The sequence below is a fragment of the Epargyreus clarus genome, unplaced genomic scaffold, assembly GCF_041222505.1.
Source record: "Epargyreus clarus isolate Ecla_fem2 unplaced genomic scaffold, WU_Ecla_fem_2.2 ptg000015l, whole genome shotgun sequence".
Classification (NCBI taxonomy): domain Eukaryota; kingdom Metazoa; phylum Arthropoda; class Insecta; order Lepidoptera; family Hesperiidae; genus Epargyreus; species Epargyreus clarus.
In genome coordinates, this window is record NW_027332223.1 from 44,908 (window position 1) to 61,960 (window position 17,053).

Below are 17,053 nucleotides of genomic sequence, written 5' to 3' on the forward strand. Positions count from 1 at the left end.
TGGCCCACCTTTCAAGATTTATTCATCAGCTTAGTACACAACAATACGTCACTTTCTGATGTACAAAAACTTCATTATTTGAAAACAAGTATAGCGGGCGAAGCCGAAGGACTTCTCAGACATGTTCAAATAACAGATTCCAACTATGCACAAGCGTGGGACACGTTGAAACAGCGCTTCGGTAATAAGCGAGTTATTGTAAATTCTCTTCTGAAAAGATTATTTTCACAAAAGAAGATACCTGTTCAGTCCGCCGTTCAGATAAAAATGTTACTGGACACTACAACCGAGTGCATTAGTACATTAAAGAATTTACAAGTCAACACCGAGTCTTGGGATCCTATTATTATATTTCTGGTCATTCAGAAATTGGACCAAGACTCACACAAGGAATGGGAGAACTTTGCATACAATAAGAATAACTCGGACGAATTACCTTTGTGGAATGACTTAAAGAGTTTTTTAGAGTCAAAATTTAGAACGCTCGAGTTAGTTACTCCGATAACCAGTGCAGCAACATCTGAGAAGACTAGAGCGAAGCAACCACGAGAACGAACATTCCACATTTCATCTCCTTCAGTAAAAACATGCGTGTTATGTAACGAAAATCATACATTGTGCCATTGTAAACAATTCAACAAGATGTCAATAATCGAAAGAAACAATTATGTTAAAGACAAAAACATGTGTTATAACTGTCTGCTGATAGGCCATTCGGTTAAATTATGTCGATTGCCAATGTCCTGTCGCATTTGCCACAAGCGTCATCATAGTCTTCTACACCAAGCCAAGACGGAGGAGCCAGTGGTCCATAACAATGTCGTACAAATACAGCCACCGAATCCTAACAATACAAATGTAGAAGAATGTGAGTTCCAAGTCAATACAATGATGGCGTCTCATACTCAAGCAAAGCGGACGTATGCTCTATTAGCCACTGCAATGGTGAAGGTACGAAGTGAACAAGGACACACCATATACTTGCGAGCGCTGATAGATCAAGGCTCCCAGGCATCTTTCATCAGTGAACGTGCAACTCAATTACTTAGATTGAAAAAGAAACAAGTTCGAGGTACCATTACAGGAGTCGGTTCTACACAAACTCAAATCAATAGCGTCGTCCGACTTCAATTACTTTCAACATACGACAAGGAATTTAGTTTATCTACAGATGCATATGTAATAACAAAACGAGTGACAACTAAATTACCTACTAAATCTATCAACATTGTCGACTGGCCACATTTACAAAATTTACAACTAGCCGACACTGCGTATTACAAATCAGCACCCATTGATCTGCTACTGGGAGTAAAAGAATTCTCAGCTATACTACAACCAGGCATCATAAAGGGGCCTCCAGACACTCCATGTGCACAAAATACAGCATTGGGATGGATTTTATTTGGTGAAATTGAAGACAAAAATCCGAACACACAAAATTTAATAGTTATGCACCATCAGATTGATTTGAACAATATGTTAAAAATGATGTGGGAATTAGACAGCGACAAAGAAAGAAAATTTACTCAAGAAGAAAGGATCTGTGAAGACATATATGAAAAGACGCACAAGCGAAACGAAGACGGAAGATATATTGTGAACTTACCATTTAAAACAGAAAAGCAGCATTCACCAGATGGTAACAGCAAAGAAATAGCCTTACAAAGATTTTTGCAATTAGAGAGAAGATTTAAAAAAATACCTAAACTAAAAGAAGACTATACTAAAGTTATAGAAGAATACATAAATTTAAATCACGCTGAAGAAATTCCTGAAAACGAATATGAAAATAGAGCAGTTTATTTAAGTCATCATGCAGTAATTCGAGCCAATAATGAAAGCACTCCAACCCGCGTAGTATTTGATGCATCCTGTAAAGATAAAAATGGAATATCATTGAATGATGAATTGCTAGTTGGACCAACCCTTCAAGAAGATCTTCGAAGTATAATTATGCGATGGAGAATGCACGCCATTTGCTTCGTGTCGGACCTAAAAAAAATGTACAGAATGGTATTAGTAGCGAAAAAGCACACTGATTTCCAACGCATCTTGTGGAGAGGGAATCCATCGGAAGATATAAAGGAATATCGTCTACTTACCGTTACCTTCGGAACCGCACCAGCACCTTACCTCGCTGTAAAAACATTAATGCAATTGGCAGAAGATGAAGGAGTTGATTATCCACTTGCATCTAAAATTCTTAAAGAAGATTTTTATGTTGATGACCTGCTTACAGGATTTGACAATGTACAAGAAGCCATAGAAATAAGCAAGCAATTGAAAGAAATACTTAAGCGAGGCGGCTTTGAATTACAAAAGTGGTCATCAAATAGCATAGAATTTATGAAAACAATTGAACCGGAAAATAGATCAACACGAGTAGAATTAAATTTAAATATATATGGAACTATAAAAGCATTAGGCATTCTTTGGAATTTAGAAAACGATCAATTCAACTACAATTTAAACTTACCTCAAATATCTGAAAAAATTACTAAACGTACTATTTTATCCGACGTACAAAAATTATTTGATCCTTTAGGATGGATTGCACCTTGCATAATAAAAGTGAAGATTTTAATACAGAAGTTATGGTTAGAAAAAATAGACTGGGATGATGAACTTCCTACACACCTAAAAGAAGAATGGATAGAAATTAGACAAGACTATGAAAACGTAAAATACATATCAGTTAACAGATGGATAAATACTACTACTACAAATAAAAATACAATAGAATTGCATGGATTTTGTGACGCCTCAGAAAGGGCTTATGCAGCCGTTGCGTATTGCAGAATAATAAACAATGACGGTGATGTAACAACTGCACTTCTTGCTGCACGTACACGTGTCGCTCCAGTAAAAACAGTCTCACTACCCCGACTGGAACTGTGTGGTGCCGTTCTACTTTCAAAATTATTAAAACACGTAGCACAGGCGATGAGAATTAGTCCCACAAATTTATTCGCATGGACCGATTCCACCATAGTGTTATCATGGCTTTCCGGAGACCCGATGCGATGGAAGCAATTTGTCGCCAATAGAGTCGTTGAAATTTTGAATAACGTGAACAAAGAGCAATGGTATCATGTCATGTCTGAAAACAATCCAGCGGACATCGCTTCACGTGGAATACTTACATCTGAATTAAAAACCTGTGAAATTTGGTGGAAAGGGCCAAGATGGTTAAAGAATGAAAAAATAGATTATAAAATGCCACATGGGATTACTAAAACTAACTTAGAAATGAGGAACACACAAGTAAATGTAAAAGTAAAGGAAGAAAATATAATTAGATTTGAAGATTATAACAATTTAAACGAACTTCTAACAGTCATAGCCTACTGCATCAGGTTTCTACGTATCAAGATAAATCCTATTAACACTGAAGATCACCCAATAAGCACAACAGAATTAAACGAAGCTTTGAACAAATGTATCAAGATAGCACAGAGAGAGTATGAAGATGAAATACATGACCTAAAAATAAACAAAAATATCTCAAAAACTAGTAACTTAAAAACGTTGAACCCTTACCTTGATGAAAATGATATCCTCAGGGTGGGCGGTAGATTACGCAACTCAAACCTGCCTGAAAATAGTAAACATCCGATAATACTTGGAAATAAAAACGAACTTACTCGCTTGATAATCGCCGACGCACACAAGAAGACACTGCACGGTGGTGCACAGCTCGTCCTGACTTATCTGCGATCTAAATATTGGATCATACGAGCAAAGAACACTGTTCAAGCATATATTCATAGATGCACAATATGCGCTAGACAAAAGGCTCTAATTAAAAACCAACTGATGGGAGACTTACCAAGGGCTCGTACAACACCTGCACGTCCATTTCAGCACTGTGGAGTCGATTTTGCTGGTCCTTTGAAAATTCTAATGTCGAGAGGACGTGGAGCTACACAGAATAAAGCATATATTGCCATATTCATTTGTATGTCCATTAAGGCTATTCACTTGGAGTTAGTTGGAGACCTCACGTCAGCCTCATTTATTGGAGCATTTCGACGATTCGTGGCACGCAGGGGCAAATGCACTCATATTTGGAGTGACCAAGGTCGGAATTTTGTCCGTGCAAACAAAGACTTAGCAGATGCATTTGCAGAAGCAGAACTACAACTTCCAGGTCATCTACAGGAACTCCTTTCATCAGAAGGGACTCAATGGCACTTTATTCCGCCGTATAGTCCTAATTTCGGTGGTCTATGGGAGGCAGCCGTGAAATCAACAAAACATCATTTACGTCGAATACTTACCTGCAACTTAACTTTCGAAGAGATGTCGACCACACTTTGTGATATAGAAGCCTGTTTAAACTCAAGACCTTTGACACCAGTTGATACTAGTGACCCTGATGCTTTGGAACCACTTACACCTGGTCATTTCTTAATAGGGGAAGCGCCAGTTAATATACCTACACCTGAATTTAAAGACGTTAATATAAATCGATTGGACCGTTGGCAATTGACGCAAAAATTAGTAAAAGATTTTTGGCATAGGTGGCAAACCGAATATTTAACAAGATTGCAGACAAGATCTAAATGGCTACAACGCAGGGCAGAATATAACATAGGAGATGTTGTTCTACTAAAAGATGAGCAACTTCCACCTGGAAAATGGTCATTAGGCAGAATAACTGCAAAGCATCCTGGACAAGACGGTTGTACGCGTGTTTACAGTGTTAAATGTCATGGTGAAATTGTGAAACGCTCAGTAGGCAAACTATGTGATTTTCCTATTAATTATGATGAATAATTTTTAAAGTAACTAAAACTTTAGCATATGATGTGAAATCTGTTTTGTAAAGTACAGTCGTCCTTTGGTGGGCGGCATGTTGTGATTTGAATGCATATATTACACGATTTGTTATTTCATAGTTAGTCGCAATAAAAACCTCGAACAGTGCACACGCAGTTTTTCGTTACACTCCAAAAACAAATGTGAACCTAATTCCGAAGACAATAAAGCCCATCACTATGAATATTACGAAAATTCATATCTATGCATTATATGTATTGCACAACATTCTAGCTGTGACGTCCGTGCATTAGAATTAATGCATGCTGAAATTCAGGGTTTTGGGTGTTTTAGCTAATATTTTTTGGAAAATAACTTGAATGTACTTCTTATGCACTAAAAATAATACAGTTTGGCCGAAAAAAAAATTGGACGTCGCAACTACCCAAACCAAATACTCTGGACAGGACGTGTTAACATCATCCATATACATACATATCAAATAAGCATAACATCGCAGCCAATTTCCTTATTTTAAACCTTAAAACCTTATTTGGTAGAGAAAAATAAAATGACAACAAAAATTTAATTATTTATTATCTACAATTTCATTTTCATAATAAAAAATCATTTTAAAACTATTTGTTCTAAAATAACATAATACGTCTTTACCATAGCTAGTAAGTATAAGATGTACATTAATTCTAAGAATGTAAAGCATATCACAGTCAGGACCAACAATAATAATATGTTATGTTGTTGGAAATTAGGAACAAAGTATAAGAGTATTTATATATTCATTATGCAATATATATTCATGTTAAAAAATTGGTTAACTACGATCTACACAACTATGTAGTCGTAACACGAAGGAAAGTTTTAGATTTTAATTCGTAGGAGATATCGTCTGGAATAATAATTTAAGCTACTTAAGTGACGCATAAAGCTTTAGAGCTTTATGCGTCACACTGCATGATGAGCGGCGCCCTACGGCACGGGTAGAGCACGGCTAGAGTGTAGCAAGAGCGGTGCTAGAGTGTCGTTAGAGTGCGGGTAGGATGCGATTAAAAAGGGCTAGATTGCGGCCAGCTCCTTGCGCACGGCCTGCAGGTACTCGGCGGCGGCGTCGGCCAGGTCGCGGTCGCCGACGGGCTCTTGCTCGCCCGCCGACGCCACGCTGCCCTCCTCCGCCTGCCGCAGCTTCAGACGAATCTCTCGCATGCGCGCCTCCAGGATACGCTCGCGCTTGCTTTCGCGCTCAAACATCTGCACACATTTACAAATACGTGTTGCAACATTATTAATAGAGATGCGCCGAATAGTGGAATAGTTTCACCGAATAACCGAATACCGAATAATATTCGGTTTAACCTTTACCGAACCGAATATTCGGCCGAATTATTCGGTTAACCATTTCTTTATTGTCAGTTTGTCAATTATGTGTGTTCATTAACACTTTAATATGTTGATTTGAGTTTTAAAAATAAATACTGATTTAAGGCATAAAATAAATGTTCACTGTACTAACTATAGATTAAGTAATAAATGTGTTGTATTGAGGTATCACAATAAATGTTGATTTGAGGTTTAATCGCTTTATTTTATTAGCTTTATTCAACACATTCTTCATAGGATTTGAGTTTGACTTGTAATATAACATAAATCTTACATAAGAAGTTTTGTGTTTTAGTCCTGTACCATGTTGTGTACACACGAAAATAGAAATACTCGAACCGAATATATTCGGCACCAAAACCGAATAATTCGGCCGAATACAAATAGTAAAAAATATGACGAATACGCCGAATAGCGAATACCAAACGAATATTCGGGGCACCTCTAATTATTAACTACTGAGTAAGCGCACACACGCACAACATGAAGAATATATTTTTCTCTATTTCAAAACGAAATATCTTAAGACTTATTTATTTATGTACTTACCGCTGTTAATAATCCTTTGTCATTTTTATCGGACTGCGCCATACTTTGTGAGAGTTCGATCATATAGATATTTCCTTTGCGGCTGCCGCATGCAGCTAGGGAGCCCTTTAAATAAAACATTATTTTAGCATATGAGTTACGCATCAGTAATTAATAAAAACAGAACGACATTTCAAGGTCGGCGCCATTCAAGCCAGGTAATTTTATTTATTTAAGCATATCATCGTGTTCAGTGTTATTTAATGGTTAAAGTTAGAAACGTACAGCCTCGTGCATGCGCACGCGTAGCAGCGGCTCCTCACAGAGCTGCGCCGTGAGCGCGGGCACGTGCTGCCGCCGCAGCAGGTCCCACGCCGCCAGCACGCCGTCCCACTGCGTCACCAGCATCAACGACAATCTGCATAACAATATAACGCTGCAACCGCTTCATAAATATATTACTATTTGTTTTTGCGAATTAATTAAATTAATAACATGGACAATCAATAAATAAATGCATAAAGTGATAGGAAAACAAAATACATTAGAATTAAAGTCATATAGAAAATAGTGAATTGACCTTGTGGGGCTCCAGGTGGCGGCTGTGATCTTCTGGCGGTGCGGCGGCGACCATAGCACGGCAGACTCGCGGCACTCCTCACTCCACACGCGTACAGTCCAGTCGCCCACCGACAAGAAGTTCTTCAGAAAGCCCGGGTTGCGCTCCACAGACCAAACTGGGCCCACGTGCGCTTCGTACTGACTCAAAAAAATCCACATCAATCCCGCGCTCAAACGTACACTAACTAGTTAATAATATTAAGTGTATATACGTTTACCTTGGCCGGTAACTTTTCCATCGGCGTTTTGCCCTTGCGATTGCCGCTGATGATGTAACCGTTTTCGGTGCCGACCATGAATCGAGTAGGAATCGTCGGTTCGTATTCGAGCGTGGATATCCCGTTAGCCGTGGCCATGGATTGTACGTCGAAGGAAGACTTGACGACATCGATGATCATTTCGTCGGTGGGCTCGCTCATATTGCGAATGTCCCACCACTTGCATGCGCCATCTGGGCCGCCCGAAAAAAATTCTTGACCCGACTTGGAATTTATAAAAAGGACGTTTCGGACGAGCTCGCGGTGGGCGACGTGCGGGGGACAGGTGACGGTGGGCGCTCCGCCGCGCCTCCGGTCCCACACGCCGACCTGACCGCTCAGCAGGCCTCCCGCCAACGTGGCGTGATCGCGCGGGTTAAACTGAAGGTCCAGTACTGCGCACGGAGGAGTGAAAATGACTTCGGGACTGTTAGCGTTCTCCACGTCCCAAAGATAGCACTCGATAGGCGCGCGCGAGTTGCGATTGAGATCGAGGTCCAGGTAGGTGACGGCGAAGCTGTGTCCGCCGTCGGGCTGCCAGCTGATGGAGCTGACGGGGCGGGCCGGGGCGCCGGCCGCGTCGCGGTACACGTTCACGGTGCGGCAGCTGTTGCGCTCCACGCCCGGCAGGGTCGACATCTCCGCGTAATACGTGCGGTACATGTCGATCGCGTTGTTTTGTAACACGTAATGCTCCATGCCCTTTAAAAAAATATAGAAATCGAGGCTAGTAAACTAATATTCTTTGTTTTATAACTGAGAAGGAAAGTCTATATTACATAATGAGTTTTACCGGTGCGAGAGACATGACACAGTGTATGTAGCTGTCGTCCTTTTCTATTTTGCGGCGGTAGCGCTGGGTCGCCTCAGGGTCGACCACGTTGACATCCTTGGGCCAGCCACCCTCGGCGTGGTTAGCGCCCGTGGTTGTGTATTCGGCGCTGTTATCGAATTGTTCATATTACATTTCAATACAATAGGAGTTACCTAAAAGGGTGGGTCGCGTGAAATTTAATGTTGTTTGTTACATATTTACGTGCTACTGTTTACGGAATTTCGAAATAAAGCTTGTATATGTTAATATTGAATTCACATCTGAGCCAAATCCAAAAGTGAGAGTCATAGTTAATACCTAAAAGCCAAAACCATTTTGCATAACATAATGTTATTGCTTGTGGCAAAGATCAAGTAAAAACATTGCCTGTTTTTTTATTTATTTCTCTCATGCTTTATTCTATGTGAATAAAAACGAAAGAAGACCTAGTAACCCTATTAATTGTTTCTAATATAATGCAGTTTAATTTGAGCTAGGTTATTGGTGGATGGACTTGCAGCTTGAGAGTACCCAATTGCCTTGTGTAGGTACTGACGGTATAACGAGACCGGCAAGGCAGGTATTACCGGATGGTGTTGACGTAGTGCTCGGAGTAGCACGGCGTGTGCTGCGTGAGCTGGTGCACGGGGTTCCGCAGCCCGTAGTGGCGCTGCTCCGCGACGTTGGGCGCCACGCTGTCCACCAGCGCGGGGCCCTGCTCGCAGAACAGCGGCTGCCGGCCGAAGTTGCAGCGCACCTTCGTATACTGGTATGTTATATCCATCGATACCGATTATTAAAATTATTTTATTATAAATATAAATGTATATACAAATATTTAACACGATTGTAATGATTATTCGGAGAATATTATGATCTCTAAAATTATTCAAATGTATGACAGTTATGAAAACTAATATATTATTGTACTATCATGCATGACAAATTGCAGGGAATTCTCGCCAGCCTGCTACGTAGGTTTATGAAGAAGACTGTAATGTATTATTCGTTGATTTTAAATTTTGCGCATATTATTGTAGACCTTTATTTAACATTTTTAGTTTTTACATGCATAAAACATACTAAAAATAATACCTACTTTTATATAAAGGATCGTCATGTATTTACATCTGTAAAACTTGACAGAAGTTAAGAGATGGCGCTACACGTTTCTGAATCACGTTATCGAAGTTTTCACAACATCTTGTACATATACAAGCTCCGAACTGGGACTGTCGGACTTCCACGGGAATGGTCATCTAGGTCGGCGGGAGATCTCCATTTGCCAATTTAGGGTCGCCGCTTTGGCATAGGGAGATCTCCCACACGAGCATTCTGCTCCCATACGTACTAATTAAACAAAAATTTGAGGCGTGAATTATATTTGAATCATTTTGTAGCTTGCTTAGCTTCATGCGAGGGCAGACAGGATACCTTAATCTTGTAATTGTAGAGCTAATTCGGTGTCGACGGTCTAAACTCTGGTAAGGGAAACTCCATTTAAATCCGGTAGGCTGTGCTTACTGTTGGAGTTTATAATATAATGAGGTATGCACGATTGCTGCGATTCCGCGTCATAAACTCTCATTATTCGGGGCATGAGGAGTGCAGCCTCCAATTACCCTCCCACCCTCACCCCCACCTGAACAAACTTCAAACTGTACTCAATAGCTCTCGACCCTGACTCCGTTCCCGCTTTAAAAAATATTGTATTACGGTGTACCAACCGTACGTAGATGAATTGCTATTTATTCGTATTTGGCCTCAATTTTGTTTGTTACACATTGGCTCAAGTTTATTATTATAGTGGCTTTGAAGGGTTACATTTTATTGGAGTAGTGATTTTTATCGTTACTTCAACCTGATGACTGTACAAAATAATGTATAGAGAGAGGGATATTTTGTTATTGCTTAGCAGGCATAACGAGCATGAAGTCTACTGGCGGTAAGTGAGATATGCGATTTACGGACATTTGTAACTAATCCCCATAGAAGTGGGATTCTACCTGAAGTAAATTTTTTTTTGTTTACAAAGGGGAAACCTTCAAAAGGTACTTATCCTATGCCGTGGGATCGCTCCCACAGGGTTATGTGGGATTCTTATTGCACTAATATCTCCCCGGTGCCCGTCCTCGGCGCTGCGTAGAGGACTCCGGGATCTCCAAAGGAACGCAACCGGAGTCCTCTTCTGGAGTAAGCATTACGCTCGTCACTTCGTCTGGTGTGCACAACGGTATGCGACCACACATACCGCCGTACGTTCCGGCGTCGCTGGCCGGGCGATTCGAGCTCCCACTCTTGCCACCCACAACCCCGGAAGCCCTTATTAGTCGCCTCTTACGACAGGCAGATAGATAGGCAGATGCCGTAGCCCTACTCTGGTCCCGGAACTACAAGGATTATACCTGAAGTACCCGCGCCGGCAATCCTGTATACTAAGATGGTCGCTTTATAAAAGTGATAATTTTTTGCGCTTCAATACATTCTTGCGATAATAAAAGTCCGTAAAAGTATAGACTATTATGAGATGTAAAAAATCATACCTGCATATTTATGTCACTCTGCTGTGTGTATTTCTTATTCAATAAAAAAAGTCATATTACATATAAAATAGGTAAGGTGTGGTTACCTATTTTTCAATAATAGGTAATATGGAAGTGATATTAAAAAGGACAACGAATATTATAAAAGATTAATGATAAATGAAAATGGCGACTTTTATGTTAAACGAAATCTCAGGTATGACTTTGGAGTAGACTGATCCTGCTGGCAGATATAAAATATGTATTCCAGGTTGTTCCTCTTTGGCCTAAGCAGGAGTGACGCGCGGTCTCGCGGAGAACAATATTTTTACTGTGACACAATAAATAATTCAAAGGCAAACAAAAGAAAACATAAACGAATCAACAACGTCGTTACTCGAATGGAAAGAGAATAAAAAATGAGCGCAATTTACTGAAGAGAGGTTCGGTATCTATGTATATCACCATTTCGTATCATTCTGTTTTATAACATTTATCCTGTTTAAGATCAATCACAATTTATTGCCCGCGGATACAAACTCGTAACTCCTGGGATCAGTGGTAGGGTTCGTAAGTACCACTCCAGATTACTGCCAACCACATCATTCATGCTGGATTAAAAATATAAGCGACGAATTATTAGATAACGACTTTAGTTTGAGCTAGTTAACAGGTATCGTTATCCAGTATGCCTATTGTTGAAATAAGTATTGCGATAATAATAATAATGTACCTGTAACTTCCATACCTTTGCATAAGATATCTCTTCTGTCAAGTTGTGATATATATTGATTTGGTTTAAATAAAACTTGCTACTTGGGCTCATACAAAAATCATCATCATCGTTACTTCTCATTTATGGAATTGGACGTTGAGTCTCTTAATACGTGCCTTATCGCTCACCTCCAGCTATTTTTAGAATATGACAGTAACAGTAGATTGCAATGTCTTGGTCTTGATAATTGCGTCAGGGCGAGGAGGGGTGCGGGGGTGCGCGGGTGCCGGGAGGCGGGGTCGCCAGCAGCCGCGGACAGTTTTATGATCCACCGAGCCTCAGACTTTACGCTCCTGGAATATTTTCAGCAATCCCTGAAATTCGTGAATTTGTTTTTACGACGTATTCCCAACTGAAACCGAACAATCCGGCTCCGCGAGAGGCGCTATGTCACATAAAAATGATTTTACCTACCCTTGTTACATCGGTCTGTCTGCTCCTTTATTTTACGAGTACGAGGCAGCTACAATAGATATAAAACGTAGGGCCATTCCCTAATCTGTTCGGATATTTACGACATTATTTTGAATCACCGTGTCCTTGTTACGTTAGGTAAGCGTACAAGTAATCGAACAATTTTATGACCAAATAGACCTGTCCAGCGACTCGAATACAATTCGCTGGATTAACTCTTCACTTGCAACAACATCCTAAAAATAACCCTTACAGGATAGTGTAGTGTTTCAAACTCTGTCTTTCAATCGTGGGTCTTAAATTCGAAACTCTGATTTTTCAAAGTGTTTATGAGAAATTAATTATCACTTGAAACATGCTTGAAACCTATGAGAAATTCATTATCGCTATAACGGTGAAGGAAACCATCATGAGGATAATTACACGCCTTAGAATTAATTACAAATATCTAAAGTTTTAAAAAATCTAATTGACGACGACGATAGCAAATTGAAATAAAAAACACGATAAACTGGTACATAACATGTGTGACTCTACAGCAGCAATAAGTTGGTGGAGTGTGCCGGCCATAGTAGTCTATTCGTTAGTCAGCGTGGACTGGCGTGGAGCGATGCCGGGCCATTACAGTTTATCAAATGGCGTTAAAGCGTTACTCTCACGTTTGCCGCTTGTGATGGTTTAGAACGATCGTGAAAACACGGGGTCATAGGTACTGCATTACAATGTACAACGATATATGGCAAATGCTCGTTCGACGAATATTAAATAGTATACGAGACTTTAGTGTAGTAATTGCGATACTAAAAAAAAAGTAAGTAAAGGACAATGGCCATGAAAGTATGGACCGCCGTCCGGTTGCATCAAATTGAAACTTGTTGTGGACGATGTATAATTAACCAAATACTACCACCACTAATTATTTTTTAGATCAGCACCCGGGTTCTGAAGTTATTTACCGAAATGTCACATAACCTCAAAATCGAAAATATCCGACGATAGATTGATGGTCGGTTTTAACTGATAGTAGGTACCTATAATGTAGTTCGATTAACATATTCCATTTACTTTTAAAAGTAGTAGGTAACAAAACCTAAAATAATCCTAAAAACCTAAAATAATGAATTCCGAGTATAAAATACCGCCATTTTAATTTATAAGAACAACAATCAACATTTCTTCTTATTTTATCTTAAATGGAATCCCAGTTCAAAGAAACTATTCTGATCGACAAACGTCGTAAAAAATCAAAAAAATAATTTTAATATTACTTTCATTTTGACACATGAGAAAAATCAGTACCAAGAATGGGCATTCTCATTTATGATTGTACTTTTATATGCTTTGTGATCAATACGACTCTAAACTGCAATACACATTCCTCTATCTTCTTTTGTAAAATTCTATCAGAGGACGTATAATCTGTATTTGCTACATCCTACTTTCTACTACAATACCCGCAAAATCTAAGTTGGAACGCTACATTCCTCATATTTAGACAGTAAGTCAGGGCTGGAACGTTACTAATTAAATAAAGTAATTAAAGTAATTGCTAAGGATTTTTATTGCTGTGATTTTTACTAAACTTAACTAAGTATGTAAACCAACAGTACACGTTGAAGGTGTGGCACATTGCACTACTCTGTCATATCCATGAATTCATTGACAAGCGCGAAGGTGCAATTTAATCCACTTTAAAACCAGCTTAAAGCTGCTCGCAGAATATTAATGTTTACAGTGATGGTAAAACATGGGGCGTCGAAAGTCACAATATATTTTAATGGTGGTAGAACTTTTTGTGGTTCAACTCCAGAGGTTCCACTAACTTGTTTATGCCTAATAACAGCAGCGCTAAGCGCATCAGTATTCTGGATTTGTAGGTTTGGTAAGGTAATACTCATTCGAGGCGTTCCAACTAAGTCTTCAGGAATGGCATATGTGGCCAATATTAAGTAGAAAACTTATATTGTTTGGGGTTGATTACAGATACCCATAGGTGGCAGTAGCCACTTATCATTAGGTGGACTGCATGCTTAGTTGCTACTTCTGTATTATAACAAAAAACTAATTGAAGACATACAACCAATATGGTACGCGAATACACACACTGATCTAATATTCACACATCAAACAAAATGTAATAAATCGTAACCATATTAGCATACTCCAGCAGCGGGCATTATGTTTACAAGATAAATAAATAAAATAAAAAAAAAATTAAAAAGCCTTTTGTTCCATGCTCATTACATCTTTACAATTAACAGTTTTACAATTTTTATGTATAAAATTAAATTAAATTATTAAATTTAAATTATTACATTTTTTACTTATATTATTAATCAGCTTAACGTAATAATAGGAACTGCTAAATTATTTTTACATAATTACATTATTATCATTTTGACAATTTATTTAATTGATTATTATTATTAAATTATACATTATTTTATTATATAATATTGACATTTTATTAATTTAATTATTGCATGGACCCCCTCAGGTGAAGGCTTCCTCCAAAGCTTTCCATTTTTCCCGGTTTTTAGCCATTGTAACTCAGTTCTGTCCTGCGATCTTTTTATTGTCATCTTCCCATCGTGTATAAGGTCTACCTACGAGGCGCTTGCCTGAAGGACCATTCCATGTAGTCACCCACAGTGTCCACCTTTTATTTTCCAAACGTGCTATATGTCCGGCCCATCTCAGTTTTAACTTTTGTGCGTAACTTAACGCGTCTATAGCCTTTGTTACGTGTGTTATTTTATGTATTTTCTTAATTTTTACCCGACTGCCAAGGAAGGGTTATGTTTTTCGCGCGTATCTTGTATGTTTGTCTTTCTTTATTTGATCCGATCTAACAAACGGCTAGATGAATTTCATCAGTTAAAGTGTCATTATATTTGTCTCAATGACCCGAGTGTCCTTAGATAGGTGTTAGTAAAAAAAAATCAAAATGGCGGATTTTTGGCGCGAAATAGTAACACAATAAAAAAAAAAAGTTAACCGAACCTATCGAGTAGGATATCAAATGAAAGGAAATTAAACGGAGATTATAAAAACATATTTGTATATATATAAAACAGTAAGGTGACTGACTGACTGACTAACTAAATGACTTTTTCATTTTTCAGAAATCAACGTACAGCCTAAACCAAGGACTTTACAGTTCTGAAATTTTGCACACAGGTTCTCTATATAGCTTGAATAAGTACTAAGAAAGGCCTTTTGGAAATTCTACCCTTAAGAGGGTAAAATAGAGGAAAACAGTTTTTTTGAAATCCTTTAATTTTGAAGCAACTACTATAAAATTTTGTATTTGGCTTTCTGGATAGGAATAAGGACGCACTTATTTATCTCCCTCCGAAAAATCAACCCCGTAGAGGGTAAAATAAGGGTTAAAAGTTCATTTGAACTATCGTCAATTTTGAAGCAAACACTATGACATTTTGTATCAGGCTTGTTGGATAAAAATAATGAAATGCTACCTCTAACGAGGTAAAATAATGAGCGAAACTTTGATTTATTGAAGTTATATATTTTATAGACCGTAAATGGTGAATTTTTTCGAGAAATAGTAACACGTTTTAAAAAAGTTAACCAAACCTATCGAGTAGGGTGTCAAAATAAAGGAAATTAAGAGGAGATTACACATACATTATATAATATATCTTATATATAAAATTCTCGTGTTAGTGACCGTACTCCTCCGAAACTTCACCGATTTTCACCAAATTTTATATACATATTCAGTAGGTCTGAAAATCGGCCACTATCTATTTTTTTTACACCTAAGTGATAAGGGTTGTTCATCCTTAACATTTTTTTATTTATATGGCAACAAAATGTTTGCCGGGTCAGCTAGTACATATATACTCGTATATACACATCGAGATGACTGTCTGACTAAATGAGAGAGTTGATGTGCCAGAGATCAACGCAAAGGGAAACCGCTGAACTTAAGCGTGCTGGAATTTTACACATAGGTTCTTTATATAGCGTAAATGAACACTACGAGGATAAAATAAAATAGGATAATATTGTTTGAACATTTTTTGTTTTTGAAGCAGACACCTACTATGAAACTTTGTATTTGGCTTTCTGGATAAAAATAATGAAATGCCGGAGAAGACTCAGGCCACTGGTTGCACGCACTTCCCTCCCGAAATCTTGGCATCATTCTGGATGATTCGACACTGAGAATTTCAGTGGGTCTCCGGCTTGGTGCCAAGATTTGCGAACCTCATCATTGCCCATGTGGCCGAAGCGTGGATAAGAAAGGCCGACATGGTCTGTCCTGCTCCAGGAGCGCTGGCCGTTTATATAGACATGGCACATTAAACGACTTAATCCGCAGAGCTCTTGTCACCGTCTCTGTTCCAGCCTCATTAGAACCGAGTGGTTTGTGCAGAGACGACGGCAAGAGACCTGATGGTGCGACTCTTGTGCCGTGGAAATTGGGTCGCGCCCTGGTGTGGGATGTTACATGCGTGGACACTCTAGCCCCAACCTACATACATGACACCTGCAGTAGTGTTGGGGCAGCAGCCGACCGCGCTCAGTTTCTCAAGCGCCGCAAATATGCTACTATTATACAAGATTATGAGTTTGCGGCGCTTGCAATTGAGACGTTGGGTCCGTGGTCGGCTGACATGAAACTTTTCATGAAAGAGTTGTCCCATCGGCTTATCCTCGCTTCGGGTGACCAGAGGGCTGGCAGCTATTTTGCCCAAAAAATTAGCCTCGCCATACAGCGAGGCAACGCTGCCAGCGTTCTGGGCACTATGCCACAAGTTGGAGTTTTGGACGATATCTTTATCTTATAAGTTTAATTTATTTTTTAATATTAGTTAATTTGTAATTTAATTAGTATCATAATATGTTTATTATTATTTTATTACATATAATACTTGACATATAAATTAATAAAGCACCTGCAATTTATTAATTATGAAATGCCTATTTCACTGCT

General features: G+C 38.9%; 2 protein-coding genes across 2 annotated transcripts; one reads left to right on the forward strand and one right to left on the reverse strand.

Annotated features, from left to right (window-relative positions):
- The first annotated feature begins 267 nt into the window (after positions 1–267).
- On the forward strand, positions 268–4,249 carry LOC140747839 (uncharacterized). The gene is made up of 2 exons (XM_073080457.1): positions 268–2,253; positions 4,133–4,249. The coding sequence occupies exons 1-2, from the start codon at positions 268–270 to the stop codon at positions 4,247–4,249; spliced, it is 2,103 nt and encodes a 700-aa protein (XP_072936558.1).
- A 1,464-nt stretch (positions 4,250–5,713) lies between these two features.
- On the reverse strand, positions 5,714–9,307 carry LOC140748152 (dynein axonemal intermediate chain 2-like). Its single transcript, XM_073080885.1, has 7 exons — positions 8,967–9,307; positions 8,359–8,506; positions 7,527–8,267; positions 7,268–7,446; positions 6,973–7,105; positions 6,709–6,813; positions 5,714–6,030 (listed from the first exon to the last, which is right to left on the reverse strand). The coding sequence occupies exons 1-7, from the start codon at positions 9,161–9,163 to the stop codon at positions 5,839–5,841; spliced, it is 1,695 nt and encodes a 564-aa protein (XP_072936986.1). The 5' UTR covers positions 9,164–9,307; the 3' UTR covers positions 5,714–5,838.
- Positions 9,308–17,053: the final 7,746 nt, after the last annotated feature.